We start from the raw sequence: 16,850 nt of genomic DNA, 5'->3' as shown, positions 1-16,850 counted from the left end.
TCTGGCTGTAAGAATGGTGTTTTTTTTTCTCTTACCTACACTTACACTTGGTGTGATCTTACCTGTGAGACACTGCAGAAGAAATTAGAGCATGAAACCATCCGTAATTCACCATTGTATTTAGTGTTCCCAGCATTCATAGGATGCAGCATAGGGATTATTCAGAATAGCACGAATAATGACTTCAAAACGTATAACAAATTCATCCGAATAATAAAATAAATATTCTGATCATCCAACAAGCACAGGTATAAAGCGATATTTTAAACAGAAAATTAAAAAGCAATGATGAGTCTGTGAAGCCAATATTACTACAGTGCAAACCTTGTGAATGAAAATGCGCATGGTGATTTTAAAGTTCAGATCGTATGGCCGCAGTCTCTGTTCATTGTGCACGTCTTAGAAATCTAAGCTTGTAAAGAGTATTAACTATTTCATACACATTTTCCACTTGAAATTTCGTTTGAAATGTCTGATCATATTAACAACAAATGTTTCACACAATTCACACGCAAGGATGTTTTATACCATGTTTAATTCCTGACCAAAGAAGTGATGATTTTATAGTGGAGCTTGACTGTAAATTGACCATATTTATATCCACATTATTGTAATTGTCTGGTTAATCCTTTATTCCAAAAATGTTTAAATACTTTAAATCTATTCAGAATATTCCTTCACACAGAGGATTAAAAAAACAAAACATGCACATTATTTATAGCTTTTCATTTCTAGAAATATATAGAGGCTCCATCTTTCAATTTATTCCACTTTATTTCACTAATTCTGCATGTGTAATTGAATTATGTCCTCCACAAAATGTGAGCAAAAAAATAGTATCATAAAACTTTCTGATAGAGATTTACAGTGTGTAGGCTATATTAATTACTTTTCATTTTGTATATAATATTCACTGTAAAATGTGCAATTGACATTTTATAATGGCTTGACACATCGTGCCTCTAGAATAACATTGTTTCTTGCACACTGCACAGACATTAATTTCCGAAAAACCAGGAGAAATCAAAGTATGTAGCCTACTATCCAGCTTTATCTGGTGAGAAAAAATAAAAATGTCCATAATATAATTGTATTTAAATGGGCCTATCCGAGGCATAATTAATATACAGAAGCTATAGCCTAAATGTAAGAGAATTACATTTTTAAATACGTTTTGACACACTTCCTTCCATGCCTACATCCGGTTCTATCCAAATACAGATAGTGGCTTTGCTGCACACCCCTAAGACAGCACATGAAGAACCAAACATTAGGAAATTCAATTTATTTGCAATTCTTTAATAACATCATTCCTCAGATAAAAATGCAATATTACAGGAATATACAGCAGAGATTAATTTAAAACTTCCTGTCAAGAACCATACAATCTAAAGATATTTTTTTCGTTTTTATTTACTGGTAGCGTGCGTTATAAGCAAGACACACTCTGTCACCAAAGACAGACTGACAGATACAGATACAAACTGTACAATTACTTATTTACAAATCAAATTTTTTTTTTGTTGGTTTTTATTTTCACTTTTTTTAGTTTTTTTTTTTGAAAATAGGAGTAGAAAAAGTGATTTAATCTTCAGATTTACGTAGCGTGTTCTTTTAAAATCTAAATGAACAAATGAATGATGGAAATGAAACAAAAGGAGGGAATGACAGACCATGCAGACGTCTCACTGAGGTTTCAATAACACCTGGGCTCTAAAGTTGATTAAATATACCAAAATATGAATGACCTCTGACGGTGTTTCTTGAGAGACCTGAATGGTCAGCACTGATGCCTTCGAAGTCTACCAAAAGCACAAGACACATCTAATTTAGTTCTGTTCAGCTCTTAAATTTAACATCCAACTCAGGACCTCAAGACTACATATCCCATCCACACCGTCATAATTAAAACTACGAAAGCTGCTCAAGTGGTCATCAAAATAAAACAATAGAGACAATCTGTTCTAAAATTCCTCCCTTTGTGTGTGATGACTCATCTTTGATAGTTAAACATGAACCAAATCAGCCCCCAAATGCTGGAACAATAGTGTAACACAGATTACAGTTTCTATAACATTGCTCTAGACATAAAGAACCACGGGTTGCATTGCGGTGCTGTCAATAAATTATCTCCCTCAGTCCTGCCACCCATTAGAGAAAGAGAGAACCAACCAGTAGAAAGCAACTCGGCCAAAGCTCGATACACTCGACTCAATCAAAACATTTTCTTCTCCTCTGCAGAAAGCAGGATGTGATTGAAATAAATTGTTAAAACATTTCACTTCAGCCATACATATAAATTTGTGCAATAAGTACTTGTACAACCTTTAAGAGCTCCTCATTAAAATCTTTAATGTTCCACACATCTCTTTTGGTCTCTAGTGCTACATTCACAGGGTGGAACTGGAGGCGGGGAAATGTCACTCAAAAGCCTCTTATTGGTTTAGATAAACTCTTCCGCATTCTGCAATCATTTTCTAAATAAGTATTTTTGTCATGCTTTCCAGTAAAATATATAAATATCCTTAAATATATGTGGGGTTTTAAGCATTAGCCTCACCAAATTGGTTTTTGCTTAAAACAATACAAAAAAAAACTATTTGCGATTGTGGTAATAAAAACATATTTCAAGATACATTCTCTGAACAAGTCGTATTAACTTGATATTTGTACTGGAAAACAACACAATAATACTAACCTACCCATGAATTTGGGTTCCAAATGTCATCAGTGTATCAAAAACACTGATATTAATGCTAACGCACACCTGAAGACCTGTCTTGCCTTCTGCAGGAAAAGAAACAAATCTGCAGTCATGTATCATCCCATCTGTCTTAATGAAACTATGGCAAGATTGACATTTTGAGCTTAGGGCGAAATTAATATTTACACAATCTAAAATCTATGCATAAATTCATCCTTTGATTATGTGTAAGATGTATCAAACTAAATGTGGTTTAAATGTGCAAATTGTGATTATTGCATCACCACAAAAGCTTTTAGTTAATCGTTAAAACTCATTAACGTACTACATTAACTTATTATAATATCAAATTAACAGTCGTATAAAAGGAGGACATTAGAGATACGTGCTACACAAAGGATAAACCAGAGGGCAGACATTGCACCTGTCCAGGCTATCTCTGGGTCAAAGGTCAACCCCACAGCACGTTCCTTCAGTCTGATACATGCAGAGTTTCCGTAAAAGCACGCTAACCCAGAAAACCATACGCAGGACTGCCCAGCCAAATGCTTGGAATACAGACTTCCTTAATAAATCCGCTAATTAATATTAACATTTTGAAAATCTTTCCTTTAAAGGAAACCCTTATTGGTCCTTCATTACCGGATGCGTCCAAATAAAAACGATCACCCTAATATAAAGAAACTACAGTAAAATGCCTTGGAAAAACTTGGTAAGTAGTACTGCAGTTTACTGTAAAATGTTGTGGATTTGAAGGATTTCAATCATGTATCATTGCTGCTCATTTAAAATGGATTATTTCCAACAATACAAAACCAAAAAAAAGTCTGTTTTCCTATTTTACGAGGGTTGTACATTTCCAAACACATCACGCTTTAAATCAGTCCATGTTGCCAAAAAGATACAAAGCAAGATCTTTCAGTCGCTTATTGTTTTTACAACTTTAACTATATTCTCGGGAAAACTTGTGTGCTTGCCTCTGCTACAAATAGTAAACTAAATAATACACCGCAACCAATCAAGAGTCCATCAGTGGACAGATCCACCCTTCCCCATCCAACTTTGGCTGTACCCTTTACAAGTGTGTAACATCTAAATATCCATTTGATATATATTTCTCATATATTCAAATATATAAAATAACTTGTGATTCTCTGAGAGAAGGAAAGCTACATTTAAATGATTTGGGCAGTCTCAGGCAGTCTCTGGTAGACCCACCATCTTTTCATTTGCCGATGCTCAGCATTTCATTCATTACAGGGGCTGTTATTGTGTAATGAATGTTGAAGCTTATCCAGACTGTTCTATCGTGTGCATGTGCTCAGAAAGGAATGTGATGTGTCAATTTAAAATAAAGCAGCTTTGAAAAGCCCTGCGATCCTAAATCACATGATTAATCTCATTGCACTCCTCCCTCGATGAACGCCCAATCGTCCGGCTTAATAGGCCATCGTACAACTGGAATTTCAAAAGAAGCTACTGCAGTGAATACGAATGCTTTACTCTATAATTCTCTATATCAAAAAATGTAATTTCTATCTATACGTATAAGTCACTACATACATTCTCAACCCTGACATTCAGCAGATATAGATGTTTATATTTTCTCTTGTGTGTGGTAATTCTTCTCTATAGTATAGAAAAATATACAATCATTGGCTAATGACCGGAGAGGAGGAGCCTGTCTGCTAGGTCCATTTTTCAGACCTCAAGTATCCCCATTCAGATCAAGTATCCTCCCCAAAATGCAGATTGTCCATGAGACATGAAAAATTACCCATAAAATCGATGGGATTTCTAATATTTCATGGCAGCCTCACAAATGGCGATAATTCAGGTAAATGACCAACAAAATTCACACTGAAATCAAAGCAAGCCTGTAAACCTGCGTGGGTACTGAAATAAGACTTTCACTGTGATGTCTGCTGAAAAACAGGAGGGTGAGTGAATGGAAAGAAAACAAGGAAAGAGGGAAAGTAATAGGAAAAAGTGAAAGAGAGCTGCTCTTGCGTATCATGCACCTTTCAGCTGGATGAGCACAAGATATGCAAAATCAGTTTCACACCACAAGACGCATCTCTCCTCCATCTCTATTTACACCTTCATGATTCATTAGACTCCTCATCATCATCGGTGTTTCCTCAATGTTTAAGATGAAAACCAAAAAAAGTTATTAAAAGCTTGGCACACCAAAATAATCCTCATGCAGGGATAATTTAAACCAACAGAAGAAAAAAACATCAAACCAAACTGACCCGCACAAGATTATTTCAAAAGACTCAATACTCAAATGCACCCGATTTCAAGTATGACAGGTTTCTTCAATTTAAAGTTCTGTAACTTGATACACAACAGTGAATATATTCTCTCTAGATATCTTAAATTTTTGTACAGCTGTAGTTCTGAATGAAACTGTTGTACAGTCAAAGTTATTGCATTGTTTTTGCATATCTTGTGTTATGCAAGCACATACGCATGCACGCACACACTCATTCTGCATATACTAAACACTAATACAAACACAGCGTTCGTACCACACATGAATACTTGCACACATACATACTCAGTTCTGCACTCTGCATATACTAAACTCGGATAAACACACTCAGACACACACATTCACAACCAAGGCCTCAATTTATGCCTGGGGCAGCCGCACAATGACACATGGCACGTGTGTGTAGGAGATGTGGTGTGGTGGTGGCTTTGGAACAGAGCAGGTGGGTTCTGGCTACATTTTTCCATTTTTTTTTTTTTTCACAAGCTTTGCATTATCTTCAGAGCAGTGACCTCCTGTAAACATCCAGGATCTTATTCGTAAACAAAAGCACAGGGCCGGTAAAATAAATTAAAATAGGTATGTATGTAATGCAGGATTTCATTGTCCAGGTCCTGGAATGAAACACCAGGCAAATCCAGGACATTCGGTATAAAAACAAGAAAGATTCAGCCAGACAAAAATAGTAAATTATCTATTCATATATGGAAAGAGAGATTCATATAATCATAAACAAAGACTCCTGGAAGCGGATTGGTCAGGGTTTTCATTAGTGGATGTGTTTAGTGGATGCCCTCATCCTGTTTACACACTACCAACACAAAGCTAATGCTTATTTGCATAATAGATCAAAAAGTAGGTTGTATTTGCCAAACTGCATGGATACAGTGCTAAACCCCAGCAGTAAAAAAAAAAATATTCTTAACGATAATAGTAGTAATAATAATAATAATAGTAATTAATAACTTTGTATGATTATGATACTGCTGAGTTGGTATGATGGTAATATATTTAGCCCTGTGAGAACTACATTAGAGTTTTTAAAATGATGCGCTACCCAGACATCCCTGAAAACTCCACCCTCTCTCCTCAAAGGGCACCTTGACTGACCTTCAGGAGCTCTGCTGTTTCCTGTGTGGAGCAGGCGGGATCAATGACAGAATCACAGCGTTTCAATAACATTGTTGAATGTTTTTGTAGATCAGCAGTGAGGAAACGTCAGTAGTTTCGGAACAAACATGAGTCCAATCCAACAGCAGTAAGGGAAACCATGAGACCTGCCAGTGCTACCTGCATGCAGGTGAGTTACACTGCTCAATTACAGCTTGTGAGCAACCTATAAACATCATAAGACAGACTGAACCCCTCTGAACATGCTTCAACTCTGACAAGAATAAATAAATAAATATTGTTTTTTCTGTACGAGGCATTAGAGTCACATCTTTCAGAAATACAACACTGCATCCGGCATAAACATCTTGAATGCCTTCAATAATAATAATAATTTAGAAAAAAAAATCAATATGCAAGAAAAACAATGTTACAAGTACCCCACCCCCCAGCTATTTTTTTTTTTCCAGAATACAGAAGTGGATTTGGAATAAAAGGCCACTGATACAATGACCTGTACCTTTCACAGCTAGCAGCTACCTCAAAGCCGTACCGGTACATAAGAGAGAGAAATTCAGGGAGATCAGTCTTTCCACTAATAACTGAAAAGCTATGTGCAAGCTTAACTAGAGAACTGCGTGTAGAAATCATAAATCCAAAACGCAACTAAAGTCATAAAGAAAAACATTTTTTTTAAAGGAGAAGAGTGATGTGAGGGTGGTAGCAAACGGCACTTCTCCTGATGAACGGAAGGACAGCCCCGTAAAAGGAGAGAGAGCGGCTGTATCTGAGTGGTGTTCACCGATCCAGTTTGTCCGGTATTTCTCTCTGAGTATCTCGAACTTGCGATGGCACCGGGACGAAAAACTCCAGCCTCAGCCCTCATGATCCACCTGCTCAGCACCACAGCCACGCTGAAGAACGGCAGGAGAGGAGGAGGGGCCTGTTAAGTCTTAAAGGTGACTTCCATCACACACAGGACTCGCTATGTCCCACAGGCGCCCAGCAAACGGATCCCACTCAATGAGCAACAGCACATCTTTTCCCTTCATCCCCTGCTCAGTCAGGGTTTTTTAATTTCTTCCTTACTGCAATCCCTTAATCAAGGTTGTGAGAACTGTGAGGCACTTTAGAAACACACACACACACACACACACACACAAACAAACACGTACACGCGCCTACTCGCTCGTGCTCTCGCAAACACAGACAACTAAAAACCAACTCGGTTTCAGCGAAGCAGAATGGCCTTATACCCCTACAGCAGTTACACTCAACAGACGAGTCAGACTGAAGGACAGCAGTGTCCTCCGAGAGAGCTGGGCTAAGACACAGGAAGTCCTCTGTGCTGCTGTTCCCCCTACAAACTCGTCACACACTCCATGTCCTCATCCTCAATCAGAGTGCTGTTCCGCTGCCCCTCCCCCTCAGAGTGGTCTAACTCTGCCCCCAGTAGCTCATCAGGCCCAGTGGCCATTGAGAGCCCCAGTGCATGACTGCAACGAGACTCCTGCGAACCAGTGTCTCTGCACTGTATGAAGGGTAGCAGGTTTCCGTTGGCGTTCGGCGGGGCATTGGCATTGAGAATGTTATCGGCAGCGTTCTCCATCTCCTCCATGGTCATGTCACAGGCATCTGCAAGTTCCTGCTTTGCTACCTGGATGAAGGAGGGATCCTGTGCATAGCGACCCAAACCCTCAGATATCAACACCTGAATAGAGCAAGAAATAAAAGACAAGAGAGGGAGAAAGAGGAACAGTCATGAGACGGAGACAGAAAAGTCATGTGATCCAACCAGGTGCAACAAGTTAACACAGAGTCAGAATCCTGTGCAACATGACAAAATCACAGCCAATAAGAACATATTTAATGTCTATGTGGAGCCCAATGAGATTTAACTGTGAGTGGAGCTACCCAACAAAACAGAAACCAAGCCACTTGCCACTGACAAAATGTCTTGTCGCAGGTTGCAGCTGGTTAGGACAAAAACGTTTGCTACTTTAGGCCAGAAACATACTTTATGCTGGTACGAGTACTCAGACCCATACATTAGGCCAACGTAGAGTCCGGTTGACCATGCTTAACGGGTGTTTTTGCATTACTGTGGTAGTAAAAAACCTCAGAACTCATGGGGTTGATAGAGTTGCCTTCAAATGTTTGTGCCATTAAACCAGATGTGTTATTATTCAGGTAAGTTGCTATAAAATTGTTGATTAATTTTCGTGCTCAACAGTACCCTTATCAAACTGTTGCTCTGCCTTGACAGCAGTTGACCTGAATAAGAAAACTCATGGTAGTACGCTAAACCCTTGCAGCTGCATTGAGAATGCAGAATATGGTCTGACACATTTTGGAATGTAATGGCACAACAAAATTGAGCTTGTGCAGGTAGAAGCATCTGCATTCGCATAATTGCATAGGACATGTTTTTGGGTTTACCGTATTGTGTCTGGCAGGACATGGTGTAAAGTTGCATTCAATCTGACAGTGATTAAATTGCTGGAGACCAAGTTGATGTACAGTTGGCCTCTAGTAGGCATTCAAATTCGACTAGAGTATCCAGCTGTATCTGGAGTGAGCTTCACTGTCTGCACTCGCATTGTCAGTTCCCATAAGTTAAGCCGCTCAACTTGCCATTTTCATTAATTGTGTAGTCACCTTAAATCACCAACTCTCACAGACAATTAATGACTTCTGGTTGCTTTGTCACAGCAAACTGCTGTCACTGTGAATGTACCTTATGTGAGAGGGAAAGTGCTCCTTACCGCCTCCACAAGGCTGCAGGCGCTCCCGTGTGCCAGGGATGTAGAGTCTTTGCGTGTGATTGGAGGAACCGTGAGGGACACGGGCCGCTGTGTCCTGTGCCCGGCCCCACTGTGGTTGCCATTACTGTCACTGTACCATGTGCTGCAGTTCACAGATGGCATGCTGCTATTGAGCTTCTCGTATGATCCGCTGCCCTCTAGCCGGAGATACGGAACCGGCTGGTAGCACGGCCCTCCCCCACTACGGCCGCTCGGACTCGCAGGGGGTGTAGAACACAGACGCGTGAACAAAGTCGGAGAATGACTCCGTCTCAGCAAGGGACTCAACCCCGCCACGGCCAAAGCCTTCAAATACAAAAATTTGAATATTTTTAATAAAAAACAGAAATCAAAGCACTAGAGTGTCAAACGTGTTTGTGTCTATAAGCTCACCTGATGATGTACTAGGTGCAGTGGTAGTGCTGTCTTCTGAGAAACATCAGGTCTGCTCTGCTTTCTCAGACACTCCAAGTTAAAGGAAGACCGTCGACCTGTGTGTGTACATATGTGCGGTTAAAGAATTTAAAATTCCCCTCCATTTTACTCCACAATACATTTGAAACTACAAAGCGAGTGACTGCATTGATATTGATGACATGTATTCAGTGTAATGAATGTGTGGGATTCTTACCCAGTGTAGTGGGACAGAGAAATGCTCGTCGCCGTGGAGATTGCCATGGCCTCCTCTCCTCTCCCATATCCGCCTCTTCCATGGGAGCCAATTGCTTGCTCTCTTCATCCTGAAACTCCAACCTACCCCCAGACACACATTCAAAGTATTATGGACAGAACATTGAAATACATTTCTGAAAAGACAACCATATTTATTTACAAAACAGATGTTCTCTAAAAATGTGATCGAATAAGCCGTGTACCATTGTAACTGATATATGCACGATTTGAAAATTATACTACTGTGGCAAGTCATAAAAAAAATCAGTTATTTTTACATTACTTGGGAACTGTAAACTGCTTACAATTGGGCTAATAATATATATAACTGTTTATTGTGAATATTAGTATTAATGAATGTCATTATATTTTTGAACATTGGTGTGTTTGTTCTTGCCACTGTTTTATAAAATCAATATTTTATTCAAGGCTGTCTGCATTACAGTGATTTTACCACAGTCCACAGGATTTTAGGGCTTTTTTTTTGTGTTGCTCATTTAACTACAACAGAGAGGTCCCCTTTAAACCCTCAAGACTGTTTGTGAGGTAAAATAAATAAATAATAATAATAATAAAAAAATCATTATTTTGAAAAAATTTTCAGGTCATTTTGTGTAACTCGTGAGAACTTCTTGACTTCACTCTTCACGCAAATATCATGATAAAATTGCAAAAATATATTTTAACCAAACTTTTTGTAAATTAATGATTAAGTTGCATACAGTGTATAAAAGTCATAAAATCAAATCTTTGGTAGAGCATTACAGAAATGTTTTTCAAAAAATTGTGAAACCAACATTGACTCAAAGATTAAATTTGAATGGACTTGACATTTGTTTTAAAATATTACTAATTTTTATCACCTCGGACACCCTTATTTGTCCATGACACAACTAAATTTGTGTTGTACCAAACACCATTCTTTAAAGGTGGTGAAATCACTATAACGCACAGCTTCTTACTACTTATTCCTTCATTAAACATTCTCATATAAATCTAGGTGAAGAACAGAGAGGCAGGAGAAGAAGTATTACAAGTCCATTGAGAGCATGGTCTGATCTCTCTCATCTAGAAATGTTTCATCATACGTCTCATCTGTGGATGCTTCTCGCGGTATTATAGGGAGACGACTGTCACTGGAATCAGAGCTACACACACACACACACACACACACACACACGTGAACTATGAGCATATAATCCTGTCACTCTGCAAAAGAGCAAATGTTTCAGAAACATCAGCAAAGCAAATAACCCAGACCTTCACATACAGATAACAGCAGTTATTTTCTCCTCAAGCTCTCTCATAAGGCTGTACTAATGTGCACACAATCAAGCGTAGCAGCTTAAGGTTTGGTTGCTGTAGTGTCCAGTGTCTAACCACAAACCTTACATAGCAGTTTTAAGTTAATGTGTCACATTACAGAAGCACTGCTATTATTTTGGCATAGAAACCTTATGATTCTAGATTTCAGAGGATAAATTGTTTACCAAGGGGCAATTCATCAAGACCAGATTTGGGTGTGTCCTGTTCTGTGGATTGTAATTTTTAATTTAATAGTATGCAGAGCTTTATGTGTAACTGATGAGTTTGTAATTGTGTCTAAATGAAGAGCCCCTACAGTACAGTCTGGCAATGAACAACAGGATGAGCTTTAAACAACAAACACCAACGTGAGTATGAGTAGCAAATAATAAGCCTTGTGCATGCTTATTCAGTTGTCAGCCAATCAGGAAAGCCGCTAACAGATTCTGCCAGTATCAGAGGACAATTCTCTTTGCAGTGAGAATTTGGTATGGACAGAGCATACAGCAACTCTCCATAACCATGATGTTTCACTCTATGAGTCTCTCTAAGTCAAATGTACCGCATGAAAGTGTCATAGTAGCAGCTCCTGGTCCACATGAGGGGATCAAAGGGGGAGACGAATGATAGTCAGGAAGAAGATTCTGAAAAACCTGAAAATCTACCCTTTATCTCACCCATCTAAACATATTTATCTACGAAATACATTTTACCCCCTTACCTCTTGTTGGGAAAGCACCATATGGGCCGTGGCAGTGGGATGGTTGCGAGAGGTGGCCCTGTGTGTCCGTCCACTGTGCTGACGATAGGTTTAGGGTATCTATGTCCAATGGCAGTGTTATTGGCATTGTTGATGTTTGCGTTGGATCCAGAGGAAGAGTAACTGCTCGGCGTGAAGGTGGAGTCGACGAGCTTCTGATGAGAGGGAGATTCGGGCTCGCCGGGGCTCCCGGACTTGCTGATATGCAACGGACGCTGTGTTGTGAAGGACTGAGGGAAGGAGGTGTGGCCATCACTTTGGTGGTAGTAGTTGACGTGGTTACCGAAGAGGCCACCAGATCGCTGCAAAGACAGACATACAATCAACATAAACTCCTAAACACTTACATGAACAGTGTATAGTTGCAAAATGCCTCTTAAGAAAACCCTTAGTTATAATTTCAATGCTATAGTTGCTAAGTGTTTTCTTAACTTAAGGGGTTTCCTGCAACTGGCTGCAGATCACTCAAAGGCCCTTTTATAACTGGAAATACATATCAAAAGTTCCAGTGATATTTGATTGGATTCTGTCATAGAGAGAGTCTCCGATTTTGTCACTACTTCAAATCATTCATCAGTGTTAAATAGGGATGTCCCAATAACATTTTTTGCAGACAGAGTAGTACCGATACTTTCCGGTACTCGCCGATTTACAGATAACGCTCCTCGTCAAACCAGCATGCAGGCAGCACAGCCTTCCATGGTACTTATATATTTCTGTCATATTTATTAAACTTTTTTCATTTAAAAGGAGCTTTTATTTTGGCAGAAATAAATCTTCACACCTCCAGAGAAGCAGGTCGCTACCTGACCCAAAGTGATAATTAAACCACAAAAGGCTGTGAGTTAATAAATATAAAATAAATAAATATGTAGTCTGTATGTGCTGCACCATATAGAGTGAAAAGGGGCTCTTCTGTCTGTTATCTACTACACACAAGGATGCTCCTGATGCTGTTTTCAGTGTATGAGCATCCTAATTCACACATTCACTTTGAAGCACGTAGCACATGCAGACTGTATATTTATTTAAATCACAGCACTTGCAGTTTAATAATCACACTAGGACATATTGTGATTTTGTTTTGTGCGTTGAATGTTTAATCAATGACATTTGCATGTTAGATGGTATCTGTTTTTGGTATCTGAGCATTTTATGAGTACAAAAGCATGAGCGCAGTATCAGACCCGATTCCAACAATCCATCAAAATAATGTTTAATGAGAAATTAAAACAAAGACAAACTGTAAACACAAACGCATACAGGCCAGCTGCCTGTAGCTCTCTCTCTCCCGGACTGCTGCTTCCGGTCACCTTTATCCCTCTTGTGGGCTTGATTAGCCTGATTAGGGACCGGGCGTGCCTCATCACGGCCTGGCCCCGCGCTCCTCCTTGCCACATGGGTATAATAAAGATGTTCTGTGAAGTCTTGTGCATGTATACATATACATAGTTCCAGTCCTCAAATCTCACTGGACAAGAGGCGTTCCAAGACAGACTGTGCTGATATAGCAGTCCTACAGCTCTGGGATGCTTTACTGTTTGTATCGCTCTGCTTGTGTTTGTGCCGTAGCACTCTTGCTTGTGTGATACTGGTTCATTCAATCCTACAGTTGCTTTCTTTTCAAGCCATACCTCCTCAGCCATGTTTAAACAGTTTGTAATAAAAGGGCACAACATTTTTATTGAGCCACGTTCGGTTGACCACAGATCATTTGAAGTCTATATTAATGCACAATAAGTTGATATGTTGCTTTGCAACAACATACAGCATCAATTTAGGCTATATAATATTACTTGCTTTGAGGGTGGTTTGAGTGATCTAAGACACAATGCACCCCGTTTACACCAGTATTTAGCACTGTCAACCTGTGGTGACTTGTGATGATTACCCGGAACAAATAGTAATTCTAGGTGTAAATTGGGCCAACACTTACATGTAAACACACATACTGACAACACAAAATTGTTCACTCCCTCAGTTCACTCTGCACTCGTATTCAGACAGCAGTGATGTTCTAAGTGATTATCTAAATTGTCCATAAGTGTCCCTCAACATCACTGATGACTGAATAAACAAATGAATCATCCTTGACGGTGCTGTTTGCACTTTCAGGCAGGTAACCCGTTTGTCATACTACGTGACTCTCAGACTTGTTTATCTCTGTCTGTATAGAACGATGAGGTCAAAGCACTGTTCACTAATGATCTATCACATCTTTATATGATTAGCTTGTAAAGTTTGAGAATTACAAAACTCCTGTGAAAACTTTAATATGGAAGTAGAATGAATTTAATGACTACACAATTGTGCAAATGAACATTAATGATCTACATTGCTTGAAAATGAATCTGTAAAGCAGCAGCTCTACTACAGCATCCCTGGACAGCTTCACCCTCATAAAAGCTAATGATTTTTAGATGACTTTGGTCAGCGGGTCTGGCCGATGGTCCCATGCAGGTGGGCAGAAGCTTTGAAGCAGAAGCAGCAGATGATGTGAGCAGAGTGGGAGAGAGGAAACAAGAGGCAATATCAGACCTTTACCCTGAAGATATCATCCTCAGAGGCAGCACAAACGGTTTCCTTCATGGCTTTCTCCAGCTCCTCCTCTACCGTCAGGTCTCCTGATATCGCTCGTCTGATCTCAGGACCCATATCATGCAGTGTACGCAGGCCAGCCTAGTCAAAACACACACAAACACACCCAAAAATTGAGAGTTCACTGCAAATTTGCCACAGATTATTTTTACATGCAAATGAGCTTTGCGGCAAACTTGCGGCAAATTGTCCATTGTTGCCTAAAGCTTACCGGAGGTTCACCACTACAGACTTCTGGCAAACATTTGCAGTGAATCACAAGCTCATTTGCATGCGAAAATAACAAGCGGTAAATTTGCGGCAAGTTTGAGGCTATTTTTGATTTTTTTGAAAGGGCAGACATATCTATATTCAAACATACATGTAAAAACATGCTGATTCTCTGCTGTGTGTGGACTTCTGTACCCACCTGCAAAGAAAGAGCAGTTTTTGGAGCAATTTTGGAAACCAGGCCCTGTTCCTTGCGTTTCTTAAACTTCCTGAAGTATTCCTGAATGAGGAATGTGGCATAGAACTTCCCCACCGTTACTTCATCATCTGTTGGGAAAAGCAACACACACTCTCAAGGAAATTGCAAGGATGAAAGATCAGACAAACATTGTGGTGACTTTCTCCCCCAACCCACCTCCAGCAGGGGGAACAACTTGGTCCAGCAGCTTCATGCTCGTCCTCTTCCAGATCTTCTTCACGATGGCCCTAAGCTCCTCATTCGCTTGCTCCAGGTTACCTGATACACAAATACACCTTTACTTTGTGCTGCAACAACTATTTGATAAAATCAATAACAATCTATAATGGATAATAAATGTGATATTCGATTACTACTTTTAGGATATGTGCAGCGCGCATTAAGAAACTCTGTCTGTGACGACACTGGTCAAAAATGACTTGCATGAAAACCTGTCTGAAAAATGGTGGAAGCGGAAAAAACATGACCAAAGCTGTCCAGCGCACAGGAGCATTTTACATTAACTCTCCAGTGCATAACTTGCTTTTTCCTGTTATTTTCCATTATTTATAATGTAGAAAACTTATTAATTCAAATTCAGGCGAGTATTTCCATGCCATGAAATTGTTCATCTTTAGCACAAGTGAGTCTCCATTAAACTCACTATGCAAAGGAATGTGCATGCATTCACGTAAATCAAACTGATTGCAACAGAGAAATGGAGTACTGTGCCGCTTGATAAACATTGGTTTTAGATCAAATTTTGGTTTAAATGTTACCGTAATTGAAATCCTGCATATAATGTAAGAACTGTAGCTGTACTGAGTCCCTTATATTTCTAGAATAAATACATTACAGCATTCTACCTCTCAAAAGTAAATTTTTGTAACTTTATTTTCATTTATAACTGAGTGGTTTAAAAACCTTGATGCATCCAAAAAGATTTTACCATCAGTTTTGATCCGCAGGGCCGTCCTCACTAGGGCAAATAGAGTTGCGTTGAACATCACCGTTCCATCACTATTGAGAGGCATGTTCATCGACACAAGTCGCTGCACACAAACATACAGTAGGTTAGGGAATGTGAGGGTAGCTTCATGCAGTTTGTGAGCTTTGTGTGTTTTTTTCAATGTGTGTACCTTGCAAGCCACTCTGTGTGGGCAAAGTTTTCCAAATCCGAGGGGAGGCTGAATTCTGCGTAGTAACGTCACCACGTCCAGGTGCTTTATCCGACCCCTGCAATTACATCACCATTAAACTTTAAAGCTCAACACAGTAAGGCCTTTTTCATTACAATCAGTGAACTGATCTAGAAACAGCAGCTTGTAGTGAAAGAAACTGTGAGGGATGGCAAAACAGGGAGTGACTGACTTGGCTTCAGGGTCGTATTCCGCCCATATCCTCTTAAACTCATCCAGGTGATGTGGCCCCAGAATCGACCAATCACGCGTTAAATAGTCGAAGTTGTCCATGATGACGGCAACAAAGAGGTTAATAATCTGTAGGAGAGGAGGGATGTCACATTGTGCTATGAAACCTCTAAATGACACATGCAGCCACAGTTCTGTTACTATGGATATGGTAAAATTGTATGGAAGGTGTAATAGATGCCCTGCAAGTGGGGACACTTGTTGTTTGCTGGGAAGGAATACTGATGTAAAATAAGGACTCACCAGGAAGGCGCAAAGCATATAAAAGCTAACAAAGTAGAATATGGCAAAATGGCTGCCACAGTCTTCACTGGGAGGGCCGACATCTGACCCCTTGTCACATGGACGGTTTGGCATACAAGCCAGCATGATTTCCTGCCATGCCTCCCCTGTAGCACACCTATACAAATACATACGCTCACAGTGAAAGACAGCAAAAGAATGAGAAAAGAGAGAGAGAGACAGTACGTTTACATGCACTTTATATTCAGATGGACTAAAAAAATAATTTGTCATTTCAAAATGTCATGTAAATGCTTTAGTTCGATTGAAATCGCACCAGTCCGATTTCTGTGAAGTCGGACTAACAGACCTAGATAATCCAGAATGTAAACACCTTAACTCAACTCTCAACTGATGGGTCGCAGGTCTATTTGGACTGGGTCGCCATGGTTTTCCCATTGAAAATGTTTCGGCGGCAGCCCAAACTAAATTTAGGACTGCTGAAGCTAATTTAACGAT

General features: G+C 39.6%; 1 protein-coding gene across 2 annotated transcripts in view; it reads right to left on the bottom strand.

Annotated features, from left to right (window-relative positions):
- Nucleotides 1–1,293: 1,293 nt before the first annotated feature.
- Nucleotides 1,294–16,850, bottom strand: part of LOC127638777 (voltage-dependent L-type calcium channel subunit alpha-1C-like) — a 145,847-nt gene continuing 130,290 nt past the window's right edge. For both annotated transcript variants that reach the window (XM_052120501.1, XM_052120502.1), the window contains exons 34-46: nucleotides 16,353–16,509; nucleotides 16,051–16,178; nucleotides 15,819–15,915; nucleotides 15,629–15,731; nucleotides 14,857–14,958; nucleotides 14,641–14,768; nucleotides 14,178–14,312; nucleotides 11,595–11,935; nucleotides 10,603–10,716; nucleotides 9,528–9,649; nucleotides 9,290–9,387; nucleotides 8,858–9,202; nucleotides 1,294–7,803 (exon numbers count right to left, since the gene is read on the bottom strand). In XM_052120501.1, coding sequence (XP_051976461.1) covers nucleotides 7,453–7,803; nucleotides 8,858–9,202; nucleotides 9,290–9,387; nucleotides 9,528–9,649; nucleotides 10,603–10,716; nucleotides 11,595–11,935; nucleotides 14,178–14,312; nucleotides 14,641–14,768; nucleotides 14,857–14,958; nucleotides 15,629–15,731; nucleotides 15,819–15,915; nucleotides 16,051–16,178; nucleotides 16,353–16,509 — 2,221 coding nt within the window. In that variant the 3' untranslated portion in view covers nucleotides 1,294–7,452. The remainder of the gene's footprint in view (nucleotides 7,804–8,857; nucleotides 9,203–9,289; nucleotides 9,388–9,527; nucleotides 9,650–10,602; nucleotides 10,717–11,594; nucleotides 11,936–14,177; nucleotides 14,313–14,640; nucleotides 14,769–14,856; nucleotides 14,959–15,628; nucleotides 15,732–15,818; nucleotides 15,916–16,050; nucleotides 16,179–16,352; nucleotides 16,510–16,850) is intronic.

Source organism: Xyrauchen texanus, chromosome 47 (assembly GCF_025860055.1).
Source record: "Xyrauchen texanus isolate HMW12.3.18 chromosome 47, RBS_HiC_50CHRs, whole genome shotgun sequence".
Classification (NCBI taxonomy): domain Eukaryota; kingdom Metazoa; phylum Chordata; class Actinopteri; order Cypriniformes; family Catostomidae; genus Xyrauchen; species Xyrauchen texanus.
Note: the sequence above shows the minus strand (reverse complement) of the source record. Positions and strands in the feature narration are given on the sequence as shown.